The sequence below is a fragment of the Callithrix jacchus genome, chromosome 15 (assembly GCF_049354715.1).
Source record: "Callithrix jacchus isolate 240 chromosome 15, calJac240_pri, whole genome shotgun sequence".
Lineage (NCBI taxonomy): Eukaryota > Metazoa > Chordata > Mammalia > Primates > Cebidae > Callithrix > Callithrix jacchus.
Window position 1 is genome coordinate 88,340,567 of NC_133516.1, and position 16,111 is coordinate 88,356,677.

Sequence of the window (16,111 nt, forward strand, 5' to 3'; positions counted from 1 at the left end):
ACTATTTAGTAAGTATGAAGGATAAGTATGATTGCAACAGGGCAGAGATGAAATACGGGCTATTCAAAGCAAGAGAAAGCTTGAGCAAAGCTGGAGAACCAAGAATGTGGATTCCCAGGATGCTCTAGGGGATATTCAAGAAATTTGAGGGTTCAGCGTGGCCAAAATATAGGACGCATGAGAAAAGTTAGAGGAGATACGGAGCCAACCTTGAGTGTCAGGCTAATGTAGTCATCTTAGATTTAGTGAATGCAAAGAAGCAGGACCCAAGGAGTGAAGGAGGATGGAGAGCCAGTTGGTAAACAATCAGCTAGATAAAAAACGATAAGGTGATTTCAGTGAAACTGGAATGGAAACACAGATGTGAAAAACAATATGAAGGAAGCAGAACTATAAGAACTTATTGATGAATTGGCTTTAAGGCAGAGGAAGGTGTATAGTGACCCTGAGTTTTCTAACCTGGTGGCAGATGACAGTGAGAGAGATAGGACCTTAGAGAAAGCATTGGTTTTAATAAAGGAGTTGGGCTTTAGCAACTTTGCTCTTGGCTCCATCTTTAAACTGAAAACCAGAATACCAGCTTCTTGGGGGTCCACATAGACACTCAAGATTTGGGGTTACTCTCATAATCACCATTCAACAAACAATTGACAAGGTCTTATAATTTGTTGCTTCTCTTATATTGCCTTCCTCCATGCTGAAAAAGATGTCTGAAAGCCTCCTCTATTCTAATCTTTACCATGCCATCTCTGCCTCCTGCCCTCTGAAGAAACAGATTTCATTTCACAACCTGTTGGACTGAAAACACAGCATACTAATCATAACACCATATTCTGCGAGGGCAGATTTAACTACCCAGTACAACAAATTTAAATACAAAATATTCTGCATAACAAGTCCATTACCATGCTCACAGAAACAAGGGAAACATGGAAACAAATCTACTTACCACACATAGTTTTCTACAAATAAAAGAAATGCTTTTTCTGGTCACTATCCACATCATGATAGAAAAAGACACAAATCCAAGGGAACTGGGGAAATGTTCAGAAACTATTGCTAATAATCCAGTTTGACTGGGGTCTAGGGTACGTGTAGTATAAGCTAAGTGTTGGCTAATTTCATATCAGTTGCATTGTCCTGGGGAGAGGAGACCTGAGCTGACTGATAGCTGTGCTGTTTTACTTCCTATTCTTACCTCCTATAACTTTCTAATTCCCTTTACCCATCTCTTCCTCACATCTCAAACACACAATCACATCCTAAACTCCAGGACGATGCACTAAATCAAAAATCTTAGGCGTAGGATGAGTAAAGAGTTGGAGTAGAGAAATCTCTGCATGACACCTTCTCTCTTTAGCTACTAGAATCTAAGCTCTACTTTGACTTTTCACTTGCTACTCTCAGAAGCTTACATCACTACCCCCTCATCTGTACTGCCTGCAAATTTAAATTGTGATTTGAAATTTTATTGATTTAAAATAAAATCTAAATAAGAGCAAGAAAGTTGGATGTTCCATAATGTATTCCATGAGTAGAAATTTAAAGTTGGAAGGAACCTTTAAGGCCTTCTAATCCAAGCCCTTTATTTTACAGATGAGGAAACTGAAGCCCAGAGAGGTGAAGTGAGGTGCCCAAGGCCACACAGCAAGTTAGAGACACAGCTAGTACCGTAGCTCAAGTCTCCTGACTCCCAGTCCAGTGCTCCTCCCATTACTCCACGAGTCCTGTCTCTAAGCTTCCTGACAAATGCTAGAACGGTAAAACTTCCACTAGTATTTTTCCAGACCATGTTAAAACTCCTAAGGGGGGAAGAGGGATGCTTTCTTGGATAATGTCAGCCATACGTAGCTCAAGCTGTCTAAAGTTCTGGGACAGGGTCTTTTTATGCAGCCAACAGAGTCCAAATGTGGTGCTGTTTTCTTGGCCCATATGCTTTCATGTGTTCCCAGTTAGGCCATTACTGGAGGGAAAAAAAACAAGAATCAGCTTGTTTTAAAACAAGGGACATACTGGACTCCCTCCCATCCCCCTTCAGAAAAAAAAATCAAGTTATCTTTAACAGATTCTAAAAATGCCTTTTCCCAAATATGCAGTCAGTTCCTTCAAAGGGCCCTTTGTTTATTTTCAGGAAGAAACCCAAGACAGCTGAAAACCAGAAGGCATCTGAGGAGAATGAGATTACTCAGCCTGGTGGATCCAGCGCCAAGCCGGGCCTTCCCTGCCTGAACTTTGAAGCTGTTTTGTCTCCAGACCCAGCCCTCATCCACTCAACACATTCACTGACAAACTCTCACGCTCACACCGGGTCATCTGATTGTGAGTACACCACTAAGGTGATGGTGTCTTCGCAGTGCTTGGAATAATGCTTCTCCCCTGGGTTCTGGCTTTTTTACTTTCGGAGCAAGCTGTTTGCATTTGGTCTTCTAAAGCAGCCAAAAGGAACGTGCCACCATTTTCATTCAGCCAACATCTATATATTTTAAAAGCTAGCATATATTTAAAAGCCAGGTGACAAGCCATTTGACCTTAAAGGGCTGATTAATTACATAAACCACGTTCTTTTCCTAATGCTAACTCAGAAAAAGAAGTTTTGTTACCAGGGTCTATTTATTCTTGATCTGGATAATGGCTCTTCCACGATTACTAAATTGAACATCCAAACATGGACCTCAGAGGCCAGTTAGACCCAAGGAAACATCCATTTTGAAATTACATAACACAAGTCAGAATTGCATTCGTTATTGGAGTCTCATGTAGCTTGGCTGAATTTCTGTCTTTCCAGTTTTTAATTTATTTTGAAGTGGTTAAAGGATAGCATAAATTTACAGAAGAAAAGAGAATGGCTTCCAAGAATTCAGAAGCCACCCAGACTTCACATAGCCAATGAAAATCCAGGTTAAAAATATTTTTTAATTAAAAAAACTGCCTAAGGGCTAAATTTGGAAATGGGCAGCTTAATGCGATCGTCGCTATTGAAATCACTTCTTTGCTGTTTATTTTTGCCATCTTCCCACTAATCTGGGAGTCACTTCTTCTAATTCTATTTTAAGCAAGTTGATAAATCACGTTTAGAAGATTTTTTCTCTTTCTGAAATGTAACCCAATACTTCAGAGAAAAAGAAACATGTGTGTTGACAATGAAAAGGAATGAAATAACTTTGGAGTCAAATCCAAAAGAATATTCCTTTTAGTCTTAAGATACCCAACAATTCTTCTGAACTGATCTCCGTACACGATGGCTGGTAACATTCAAATAACTGGCATATTTTTTAAAATGAGTAACATAAGACCTGCAAAGTTTTATTTCAGAAATAAAATTCTGTCCACAAAGACAAAAATTATTAATTAGGAAATAATTGTTATTTTTCTGACAGAACAAATGTAAAATTCTGCAAAGAAGGCAAGAGACAAATCGGTCCAGGAGATTCCATTCTCTACTTGCTTCATCCTGATAGTCTTTGAATAGAGGGAAATGACCTGGGGCAGGGTTGAGGTGAAGGGAGCTTGTACTACCTAAGGCTGGACTAAGACCATCTAGCCGTCACTGGAAAATAAAAAGGGAAGTAACGTGAGCCAAATATCTGTGGCCCAAGAGATTTGAACAAAGTTGCGGCTTCTATAAAGAAACCAGGGGGCAGGAGCAGGGATTGTGTCCTGAGGACCGTCCTAATAGTCACGTCCTTGGACCTTCTTGCCTGGCAGTCTCCAGCGTAATAGTAAAGACAGAACTGGAAAGTAGCATGGCACAGTGCCCACAGGCATGTGCACACCGTCCCTTCCCACCAGGAAAACAGCCCGTTCGTGTAGTGAATGGGCTATTTTCTACATGCAAATCTTCATTACCTGGCTTTATGCCACACCTTATGGGTGTGGATTACCTAGAATTGCCTTGGCCCAGAAATCTTCTGTTACTGCAAAAATAAATGTTTTGCTGAATAGAAAAAGCATTGGGTTTCATATTGTGCTTTATCATGAGCATCCTCTGGCCAGGCCCTAGCATTAGCATGAAGTACGTTTAAGGAAGAGTGTGAGTATGGTGTCACCATACATCTCCTTGGTGGCCCTGAGGAAGTCAGTGGATGTGAGCTCAGTTGGAAGAAAAAACGAGGAGGGGAAACCTGATCTCCAGCTGTTTAGAAAGTCACTTTGATTTTTCCATTAAGATGTGTAAGTCTGCTCTGTTCCAACCTGTTGTTTAAATTGATTATACTTTTCTCCAAATATATTTGGACTGTAGTTTGTCCTGATTTGAGCCTACACTTAGAAGAAAATTGTTTTTAGGAAAGATTCACAGAAATCTGTCCATTTGGAGATTGCTTGAGAGAAGACAGGAAAAAGGTTTATTTTAAGCTGTTAAAATTTTTGGATGCTCTTCTTGCATTCAAGAGGATTTTTTTTTTTTTACTTTCAAATGTCATTCTTACCATAGATTAATTTAAAAGCCTAATTTCTTTAAGGTAAAATATTCAGTTCCTATTTAGAACTAACAGATTTGGGGCATTTAAAAATAGTGCCCTTGACTTGTTAGTCTCTTTAACTTCAGAAACATTCCACCAGTGTGTGGTGTTCCAAGCTTTCACAAGTGCCTGAATTTTTATAGCACCTTTTTATTTGTCATGTGTTTAGCAAAATTATTCTTAGTCAAGATTTAATGCCCATTTCCTGTCAGTATGATCCTTCCCAATTTACAGATGAGAAAACTGAGAAAATTGACACCCAGGTAGATGAAAGACTTGCTTGTGGTTAACTCATTTGAGTGTTTATGGATTTGCTCTCATTGTGAGAGTGTTTCTTACTGGAATTGTCTATCGAGCCCAAAGATGGCATTCCTGGCTCTGAACAGGCATCTTCAAAATGTGCAACTACTCATATTGGTGACTGGGTTGTAAAACATGATGGATAAAGCATCCTTACAAAAGAAAAGTCGGCTCTGCATAGGAACTGACATGGGTGGGTAGGCCACAGTCTTTTTTGCATATGAAGGACACAGGCTGTTTTACAGCAAAGATGACAAGTCTGACCCCTTAAATTCTCAGTTGGCTATTTAACCTACTGCGCCTCTTCAAATTTGGCAAAAGATCCCAGTAATACTCAAAACAAGAAGAAATACAGTTGAGATATGCTTTCTTTTGTGGGATGATGAGGTTAATATTGCTGCTAATATGTATGTTGCTTTCCAGTGTGGCTACTAACACAATTTCCTTTTAGCAATATTCCCCCTTTACCTCCTAGCTTATCACCTCTTCACCATTGCTAAAAGCTAATGGTAAGCAAATTCAGATGGTGATAATGGAAGGCATTAAGATGAGTTATGGAATCTGAAGGGTCAAAAACACCCTAGGTGTTTGACAGAGAAGTTACCCACTAAACAGGCTGAATATGAGCTGAGCCAAGTGCTCCCTTTAAATGCTTAAGCAGGACTAAACCAAGTCAGTAAAGCAGATGAAGCTCTCCATATGAAAAACCTTTCTTGACAGCTATCAAGCTGTAGCACATCACAGTCATATACATGTGATAGACGTGACCAGAACTTTTACTTGCATATTTCTTCCATTTTGTTTTACCCCAAATAAGGCTCCCATTGAAAGAAGTGATTTTCCTCTCTGCGGCGGTCCTCGCTACTTCTGCTGTGGAGCCACCTATTCTGATGTCTTTCTTTTGTTGGAAGCTGATATCCGTGGTGACTTACCTTCCTATGTTTTACACCGGCCTCATCAGATTGTCTCTTTTTTTGTGTCCTTGCCAAGATGCACTTACCCATGAACAGTTTTTATTTATTTTTCACTGAACCTTTACACATTACCAAACTGTCATGTGGGTGGATTTAACTTTAGCTCTATAGGTAGCATCACTCTGCTGGGGCTGGACACTCACAGAGGCCGGTGGGCTCTCCCTTTTCCAACTCTTGCCATCCGCCTTCCTTGGCCTCCCCCTCCCAACCATTTGCTTTACCCGCCCAAGTCCCTGTGATTAAAATTTTTAGTACACTTGGCTCATTTTGAACTTTTAAGCAATTTTTTAGAGAACAAAACAAAGAGGATTTTTATGGCAAACTCCATTAATGCCACATTAAGGCTGACATTTTAATTACCCCAAAGTCAGGAAATGCAAAGTTCAGGTTCCCACAGCAACAGAAACTGTCCCCTTGAGTGCTGGCATCACAGCAGATTCTTTCATTCCCTGATTACACAACACCGGGCGTGGGGACATTGTTTTTATCCACGTATGTGGAAAGGAACACAGCTTTTATCCTTTGATTTTTTTTTCCTGTAACTACAGTTGAGGATATGGGTCTTTAGCTTCCCTCCCAAAACCATCTATATGTATTATCCTGGAACGGAAGACTATTATAGCTCTACATGTGCACACGGACAGAATTAAAGTTGCTGTGGGAACATTAACTCTGATTTCCGGACTTCCGTGCCAGTCACATTTAAACCATAATGTTGTAATTTTTGGCATGTAATAAATGTGCATTTCATGTACACAGACAGAAAGAAGCATAAAATGTATTTTAAAGAGCAATTAATTACTAACTTTGTGATTAAAAAACATTTGGTGCATGTTCCTTCCCATTTAGCATCAGCTGCTGGTCTTAGCCAGGCCTAATAGATGACATACTGTGTCTCATCCTGTAACTCAGATGTACTTACTGTATGTTCCTGTTCTTCCAGATAATTAATTCCCTTAGTAAAGCTGTAGGGGGAAAACAAAATGGAAGGAATATGCAAGCATGTAAATAGGGTAAGGGATATTTTGAAAGAAATGATTCATTTCTGAAAATAAACCTTTTAGTCCCTGATAATGAGCCAGAAATCTGCTAAGTGGGTGTAGACAAAGGTTTCTGGCCACCTTAGAGCATCTGGTTCTGGGCCATAAGAACAACTTGAAAGCAGATTTCCCCTTGAATTCTAGGCATGCCCACTGGGGGAGTAATTTTACTCTAAAAACTTTTAGGCTTAAGGCTTAAAAAGTTATTTTACTCTATAACAATTTTTATTCTGTAACAACTTTTTTATGCTGTATTCGAACTGGAAAGTAAAAGTTATAGGGCACCGGTAAGATGAGGGTTTTGCTAAAGAACCCCTGACTTAAAGAGTAATGTTTTTTCTTCCTTTACATTTAAATCTGGTTTACCTATTTGTGGTAGAGAAGGAAGTGTTTCAAAATAACTGAACGGGTTTGTGAGTGAAAGGAATTAGTAGCAATAGTCTAGGGTGCCATATTTAAAAATGTGAATGCTTGAGTATATATTTGAATCCAGATGAGATAAACATTTTACTGAAAGGATGTATAGCTTAAACTCTAGGAAAGTCTTTAAGGGAGACACGCTCAATGAAGAACCTCTTGCTGTCTGTTCGTTCTGTCTCCTTTTGTGTATTTCTTTTTGATCAATTTGGTTGCATATGATATTTAACCTTTAAGAAAGATACATCAGTTTTAGAAGGCTCTGATTTGCTTTTACTTGGGCTGTCTCTATGTGTGAATGTAAGTCTGTATGAGTGAAAACTGCTCAAGCAAGTGTGAAGGTCTCTCTGGCAAATTTGACTGCACGTTCAGGAAGTTTCCAATCAGAAAGCTGATTCAGTGTAAAACCTTCCAAAAACTTCCTGAGGCACCTGTTCACATGAAAAGATTGGATTCCTGTTGGAGGTGCTCAGAAGGCAGTGTTTACAACTGAAGATCTCTGTTTGGTGTGCCAAAAAATGAAAAACATTTTGGCCCCAGAAAATCTCCATAAATGTTCAAAATGTATAATCAAACAAAAGCTTCATTTGGATTCAAATGCATGTATCTCAGCAGATGTGTCTAAACTAACTGGAATCCCACAGGAGCAGCTGAACTGGATTTTGGTATGTCTTGATAACTGAAAGAGTTATTCTTAGACTTTGGAAGGACAAAAATGGTCCATCTGTGAAGAACCGTAATAGAGACATGGCAAAAAACAGCATCCTCTGAAAGAGTTTATTTATGGAATTTAGGACAAGTTGGACAATCCTGAAAACATTTTAGGGTCACACTAATTTGCAGAGAAAATATAGCCAAAATGGAGTGGAATAACAGCCACAGACAGTTACTATCCAATGGCTTGTTATTAATTTTTTAATAAATTCCATATCAGTTAAGCAATAATAGAGCGTTTTGGTATGACTAAGTGTGCTCGTTGCCCCAAAAGTATCCTGCATTCTGGTTTATTCTATGTCCTGTAAGGACTTAAAGACTTATCTTTTCATTTAAACTGTTTTTCTGTCATTTCGTTAGCCAAGTAAGACCCTCATCTGTTAAGTGTGGATTTTATGTCATTAAAGATAGTCTTTCCCTTTTTAAAAAGTCACCTTTCTACCTCTTAGTTAATTGATATATAATCTCTTTGGAATTTTTTCGTTACCTTTTATGCCCTTTATTTAGAGATTTTAGTGAGTGCTTAGTCTAGCACTTACACATTAGAAAGCCAGTTCATATTTTTTTTTCATGTGCTCTAATTTCCTAGAGTTTCCACTTCATGTATTTGGGGACATGCTTATTTTTAAAAAGCACAGGTCTTGAAATTTTGTATCTTAATCTACCTCTGCTTTTAAAATTGGCCCTCTTTTTATAAAACATATTATTTCCCTATAATACCAATTTAATTGGGTTTCTTCCTTGGTCACTTAATGCAGTAATTTCTAGTAGTCATTCTTAATCATTCATTCATTTAGTAATTAATTCAGTCATTGATCAATGTTATCTAACCCCTCCTTCTGCACCAAGTCCTCAACTAATGTTAGGGGTGAGAAGAGAAATAAGATCCCATTTCCAAAGTTTAGGAACATAAAGGGGTAAATACAAACGCAGAATTAAAGTGTTCCAGTATGCACAGAATGCTACAGAGCTCCTGAGGAAGGAGCCTATTGCAGTGGAAAGAGCTCCACACCAAAAATGCCATTAAACTGGATCATAAAAAAGTGGGCATTTGTAAAGTCGAAGGCAGAAGGAATGGCATTCCAGGTAGAAGGAACAGAAAGAAGCAAAACTACTGAGGCTCAAGGAAAGCGCAGAGTTTTCAGAACACAGAACAGTTCAGTTATGACACTGAGGCCTTCTTATACTTTGCCTCATTTTAATCATGGGACAATTTGTATTTGAGTAACATTGTCTGTTGTTATAATTCAGGTGAGCTGACTCCTATGTCCATTTCAGAGATACTTGCTTTCCAAATATGTAATAAAGCAAGACACCCACTTTTTTTTTTTTTTTTTTTTTGAGAAGGAGTCTTACTCTGTCACCCAGGCTGGAGTGCAGTGGCATGATTTTGGCTCACTCCAACCTCCACTTCCCGGGTTCAAGTGAATCTCCTGCCTCAGCCTCCCAAGTAGCTGGGATTACAGGCACATGCCACCGTGCCCAGCTAACTTTTGTATTTTTAGTAGAGAGAGGGTTTCCCCATGTTGGCCAGGCTGGTCTCAAACTCCTGGCTTTGTAATCCACCCACCTCGGCCTCCTTAAGCACTGGGATTATAGGCATGAGCCACCACACCTGGCCCCACTTATTTTCTAATAGGCAAAAGCACCCTTTCGTCCACAAAGCCAGTCAAAGTAAGAAAGTATTCTGAGGGACCTAGTGATGATTTTGATCAGTAAATCTCAAAATAAATTTTCTTTTTCTTTTTTGTTTAAATAGGGTCTGGCTATATTGCCCAGGCGGGGGTACAGTGGTGCAATCTCAGCTCACTGCCACCTCTGCCTCCAGGGCTCAAGTAATCCTCCTACCTCAGCCTCCTGAGTAGCTGGGAACATCACATCCAGCTAGTTTTGGGGGGTTTTTTTGTTGTTGTTTTGGTAGAGACGAGGTTTTGTCATGTTGCCTGCCTGGTCTCAAATCCTGAGCTCAAGCAATCTGCCTGCCGTGGCCTCCCAAAGTGCTGAGATTACAGGCATGAGCCACACCTGGCTGAGAATAACTGGTTATTGAGACAAGTTCATTCCTGGAGCCAGAGTCACCTACAGGTGTCATGCTAGAACTTTGTCATTGATTTGTGGCCCCTCCAGACTCTTAATCGTCTGTCTTCTTGTGAAATCCTCCCAGGTCCCTTGGCAGGTCTGGTCTCAATGCTCATTGGCCCAAGTTACTACACTGTGCCATATTGCTCTCCAAACATTGCATAGATATGATTGTCCATATGCAATTGTTAGGGCCCACCACTGATTTTCAGGGTTCTATTCTTCATCTTGCCATCTCATCACATGCAGGAATACACCTTTAATTCTTAACTACAGCCACTAGTGACAGTTTCATGTATGCTTCCTCTGATCGTGGCAAATTTCATTATATAAAATTAGTGCTTCTCCATATCTGTCAAGACTTCTCACATCCTTATTAAAATAAAAGAAGCCACATGCACTACTGCCCTTAGAGTTGGATCATTTAGGATTGATTGAGAGCATGCATGAGGATTCTTTAAGGACTTCTTGCTTTAAGGAAATTTCAAGTCGGTTCTTTCCACCAATCACCTTACACTAGGTACCATAATCAAGTACCTTATTACTTCATCAGCAGAATGAGCACTTTATGCTTTCTTTTCTGCTTTTCTTCTGCCTCTGAACCCTTTATTCTCTCTGAGGAATGTGTACCAATTCTAACTTTTTATCAGCAATGCAAGAAGAAAGTTTACCTGGTCTATACCCATTATTGTACACATGAGAAAACTGGAAGTGTTATCAAAAAACTTTCACAGCATAATGAGTAACAGAGTCAGAAACAGAATCCTGCCCTTTCTCCCATCATTTATGCTACCTGCTAAATTTAAGTCTGCTTCTGGGCAAATTTAATGTTTTCTGAACAGAAAGGAGTCAGGACTATTTAATCCATCGATATAGTAGATGCTTTCAATGTGGAAGACCACAGGCTAATTATTGTGCAAGATGCAGTTTTATAAACTGAAGCTCTATGCTCAGACTTAGAGTTTTATTGAGAAGATCAGATAACATTCACAAACAACTTCCATGCAGAGTGGTTAAAGATATGTCCCTGTACACAGAGACCCACCAGAGCATTGATTCATTCACTCAGCAAGTATGTATAGAATATATCTTTTGTGCCTGACACTACAGTGAGTTCCATGAGGTCACAAAGGTGGAGAAAAACAGACTCCACCACCAAGAATCTTAAAACAATACATGTCCTCACATCACCAGTATCTGAGAATTTAGAAAGTTTGTAAAGTATATTTTAATCCAGTTAACAGTAATATATAGTTAGGTTTATTAGAGATGGTTCCATTTGAGCTCTTTTGAAAGACTGGAGGTGAGGCATTAGGATTAGGTATGAGGGGTTTGCACTTTGCTGCAGAGCTGTAGAAGGGTATTAAGTAGGGCCTGCCATGATCAAGACTTTAGGAAGATCTAATTTAGCAGCCTGGATGTGAGAAGGAGTGACCATGATCAAGACTTTAGGAAGATCTAATTTAGCAGCCTGGATGTGAGAAGGAGTGACCCTTGAAAGGGACCAGACAGCACTGTCAGTAGTTTACACTATTGGTGACCTGAAGAGGGCTGGTAATAAGAGGGATGTGTAGCATGCATGCAACAGATTTTGAGGATGAAGGTAGACAGCTCTGGGAGCTGAGTGTTGGGTACAACAAGGGCAGTTATCAAAGATAACTTCAAGATATCAAGAAAAGATGAAAGGCATTTAAAGGAATTGAATAGAGTTCCATTTCATATAGTGCTGAGTATGAGCTACCACACATGTTCCCAGGGGAGACAACTAACAGAGTTGCAAACAGGGTCCTGGGGCACAGCAGGAATACTTGAAATTAGGACTAGCAAACACTTTGGCCAGGAGGCCACACTACAAGTCATAAATATGGGAGTAAACTTCAAAGTAGTCTTTGTTAAGAGAAAAAAGGAAAGCAAAATCTTGGGAAATATTTACAGGAGTGATAAGCAAGAGAATGAAGAATGAATAAAAAGAGGAAAAGAAAAGGGGGGGTCGAAGAGAGAGGAGAAAAAACAGGATAGTGCAGAAGGACCATCAGGGAGAGGAAGGGTCAGCAGTTAGTATCAGGTGTCACAGATACCAACAAGGGAGAGACCTAGGAAGAGATTACCTTGGGTTCTGGGATTGCCAGCTTCCTGGTTGCTGCTAAGAAAGCAGAATCAGATGCGTCACAAAAAAGACCATAAAGAGGGGTTCAGGAGCAAACATAGGATAAATGGGACAGCAACTATTACAATGTACTTTTTAAAGAAGTTTAATGTTTTAAAAAGAAACAAGGAATGGGTAACTCACAAGTGGAGTAATGAATATTTTTATGATACAAGAGTTTCTAGCCCATTATAGACTGAGAAAAACCAGTGTTAAGGGAGGCTCTGCAATTAAATAGGCAAGGTGAGAGGGAACTAGATCTTCCATTTCACAGGGCAATTGCAATGGTCAATATATGTAAAAGGAATTTGAAGGCACTGCCCAAGCCCAATGAGGCAGTAATTAAATTATATTGTTTCTTTACTTCTTTTCAAAATTGCTTTCTCTTCTTTTTAACTAATGAGAAATAATGTTTTGCAAGAATTATTACTTCGCAAATATTCACTCAGTTCCTTACCCTCAGTGATCTCTGAACACTAAGTAGAGGATAGGTGTCATACACTTTGAGCATTTAAATTATCTTAACAATTTTTAAAACCATTTTTAAGAACAATTGTTGTTTTTAAAACAACAATTAAAGCCTAATCCTTTAAAAGCCATCTTCTGTGTACTTCTTTCATGATATGCCCAATTCAGGTAGCTCTGTAATTACCAATAACACACCTATGTGTTGTTCTCAAGTCCTCCTTCATTGTCATGAGACATCATCAAATTCGTCATTTGTAGGGGGTTTTCAATTTGTTTTGTTAAACTATGCTGCTTTCTGTGATGGTCCAAGACATTCCAAAGGCCACTGCCACCTGGACACAAAGTATCTGATATACTTCTACTTTAGGATGGTGATCTGGAACCAACTGAATCAAATGTTACTTTGTTCTATTAGTAAATTACCTGTAAAACTAAATAAGGAGGTTATTTTGTCACTGCTGAAAGTTATATAAACAATCATATGGAAGAATTTTGAACATGAGTCTTATAATCTCACAAGGCCAAATGAATTCATTGTTGATGTCAAAATTGACCTTGAGGAGTTTTCCTTTCCTCTCCAATTCTAAAAATGAGTTTCCTCCTACTTATTTATCCTCACTAGTTTTAGCTTGGTTATGTTATCAGTTTTACACCAAGATATTAGACCAAAGTGTACAGAATTTTTAAGAAAGTTTGGGTGGCGTGCAGAATATTACACAGAGAATTTCAAGAAACAATAATTGAATTAACTTTGTCATTCCATTTTTTTTTTGCTGTATTCACTTTCTTTCCTATGTAATCACTTACTTTCTTTGTCTCGTATCTGAACCAGGAATTTAGATGTAAAGGAGATAATGAAAGGTGCGTGTAAGTTTGAACTACAAAACATAACTCTGTATCTAATGGAAAAGACACGTGCAAATTCTGAAATAAAACTTTTAGAAGTTAACCCCAGAGGAAAGGATGCACACCATTTTCTGGGGGAAATACTGTAGGTCTTTACATGTAGGCCTGAATGGACTTTTTCCCATTTTTAGGAAACCTCAGAAATCTGGCCCTTTTCATTTTATTCTTGACCTAAAGGTCCCAGATGGGTGACTAGATCCTGGGATTCCTGAAATGGCCTAAGTAATTCTGGGTTGACATGCTGACTGGCACTGCAAAGCAGGCCTGGTTTCACTGAGCAGTGATACAGGCAAAGCATAGGCCCACCGCCCGGCCCTGCTCCAGATTTTGGACTCCACTGGTACCATGTCTGGGCCTTTCTCTTAGAGGTTCGTATTCTTTCCTGCATGTTGTTCTGGGACACTGGTTTAAAGATTTTGTTGTATTGGGGTCAGAGAACTGAAAGAAGGAAAAAACCACTTCCCCAGGACATATCCTAATCAGAATCTGCATCCTCAAACCTGGCCCCCAAGAGTGAACTAAGCAAGGAGGAGAAGTCCCTGTGACTATCCCAATGCAAAGTGGCTCCTGATGCCCTCTGGGATCCCTCCAATATGCCTTCGGGGCAGGGGCAGATATGATAACAGGCTACTAAAGCTGTTTCTTGAACATGTTCATAATGGACTAAGATGGGGATATGCCTTATTTTCCAATATTCAGAAAATATTTTTTCACACCTAGGGTCTAGTTATTTGCTTTTATTGACATGAACTTCAGCCTATAAATGCATTTTATGTGCCTTTAATTAACCTCCCTATGTTTCCATTTCCTCATGTGCATAATCGCATAATGAGAATAAAAATAATATCCATCTCATAGGGTTATTAGAAGGATTCAGTGAAACACCATATGTAAGGCCCTTAAAGCAGCACCAGAGAAACACCCAGCACTCCATGTTGAGTGTAGGCTACAGTTGAAGTGTTTTAAAATTACTAATATGAACTAAATTGATAAAAGAAAGCAAAATCAGTTGTGTCACAAAAAAAGACCATGGAGAGGGGTTCAGGAACAAACATAGGATAAATGGGAAAGTAACTATCACAAAGTACTTTTTAAAGATGCTTAATGTTTTAAAAAGGATTTTACAAAGGATAGGTGCACTATCCTTTCCCTGTGAGAATGATAATGAAAAGCCCTAGATCTATAGGAGAAGAATGTGTGTAAGAGAGTTACCTCCTTCACTTCAAGGAAAAGCCAGTGCCCCTCTGTTTGTCCCTTCTTGGATTCAAACCTACGTAGACTGGGAAGCTTCTCCATTATCTCTTTGCCTTCTTTTATCCTACCATTTGTATTGTCTTTTTTTTTTTTTCTAAAAATGAAAGAGGACTGATATGCATCATCTTATTCTTACAAAACACCCCATTTTACAGATAAGGAAATTGGAACTCAAATAAGTTTCAAAATCTCTCTGAATGTTGTCTTCTTGGCATAGGGAAGGGTTAGAGAATTATTAATATTATAGCATTACATTCTAGTGTTAATCTATTAATTTCCTTCTTGTCTTCAAGTGTATTCTAGTGAATAAGAGATTTTCAAGCTGTGCCCAGCGGCTCATGCCTGTAATCCCAACACTTTGGGAGGCCAATGTGGATGGATCACTTGAGCCCAAGAGTTAGAGACCAGCCTAGGCAACATAGTGAAACCCCGTGTCTACAAAACAATTAGCTGGGCATAATAGTGTACACCTGTAGTCCAGCTACTTGAGAGGTTGAGGTGGGAGAAACACCTGAGCCCAGGAAGTCAAGGAAGTCAGTAAGCCATGATCATGCCACTGCATTCTTCCATGGGTGACAGACAAAGACCCTGTCTCAAAAAAAAAAAAAAAAAAATTAAAAAAACGGAGAGAGATTTTCAAATTATAGGGAATGGATATATGTGCTATCTTACCTCAGAACACATTGTAGGATCTGTGCATTCACCTATGTGCACCCATCTGCAATCTGTCCATTTCACCTTAGGTGCCCTTTCACCAAAGCACCTTCCAGCTGGGATACCCAAAGAGAGCAAATCATCAGATCTTTAGAATGAGCAAACTTCTATGCTACCATATTAGAGAGCCTTTTGCAAAGAGAAATACTTACAAGTGAAGAAATCCATCTTTTATTTTTTTGAAAGTCAGTCTGCTTGATGGTTTGAGAGTTTCTGAAATAATTCAAAATAGAGGTAAGCTTAGAAGAGTGAATGAGTTTCACTTCCAAAGAAGATTGCCTGTAATCACCCTGCTTACTTACCTTCTTCCACTCTGAAGCTGTCTGCAGTAGTTGGAAAAAGTGTAATCTTAAAAAATTCAGTAACAGTCACTGGCTGACTATACCTGGGATACCCTCCCTATTCAGTGGTGCTCACAGTTTTTGGTGATGCATGGAGATAATTTCAGATGTTTGCTTCTCTTAACTCCTGAGCACTTTTGCTTCTCACTGTAGAATTCCAGAGACACATCAGTATAAAACTTGATTTACAAGCCTCCTAGTAATAGTTGCAGATTAGATAGAAAGCCAAACTAGACTGTACACAAGTCTGTATAAATCCCAAAACAGAGCTTTAAAATAATAACTTACTGAGTCATGA

At 39.1% G+C, this 16,111-nt stretch overlaps 1 protein-coding gene and 1 long non-coding RNA gene across 51 annotated transcripts in view; one reads left to right on the forward strand and one right to left on the reverse strand.

Moving 5' to 3' along the window:
* ZBTB20 (zinc finger and BTB domain containing 20) overlaps positions 1-16,111 on the forward strand; it is an 829,160-nt gene that overhangs the window by 760,915 nt on the left and 52,134 nt on the right. For 28 of the 50 annotated variants that reach the window (XM_078352092.1, XM_078352089.1, XM_078352097.1 and 25 more), the window contains 2 exons: positions 1,597-1,760; positions 2,132-2,319. In XM_078352092.1, coding sequence (XP_078208218.1) covers positions 1,750-1,760; positions 2,132-2,319 — 199 coding nt within the window. In that variant the 5' untranslated portion in view covers positions 1,597-1,749. The remainder of the gene's footprint in view (positions 1-1,596; positions 1,761-2,131; positions 2,320-16,111) is intronic. The other 22 variants (XM_078352083.1, XM_078352114.1, XM_078352081.1 and 19 more) reach the window with 1 other exon arrangement.
* LOC118147802 (uncharacterized) overlaps positions 1-16,111 on the reverse strand; it is a 38,085-nt gene that overhangs the window by 7,167 nt on the left and 14,807 nt on the right. Inside the window, exons 3-4 of the long non-coding RNA XR_004734396.3 lie at positions 15,625-15,685; positions 15,431-15,528 (exon numbers count right to left, since the gene is read on the reverse strand). This is a non-coding gene — a long non-coding RNA (uncharacterized LOC118147802). The remainder of the gene's footprint in view (positions 1-15,430; positions 15,529-15,624; positions 15,686-16,111) is intronic.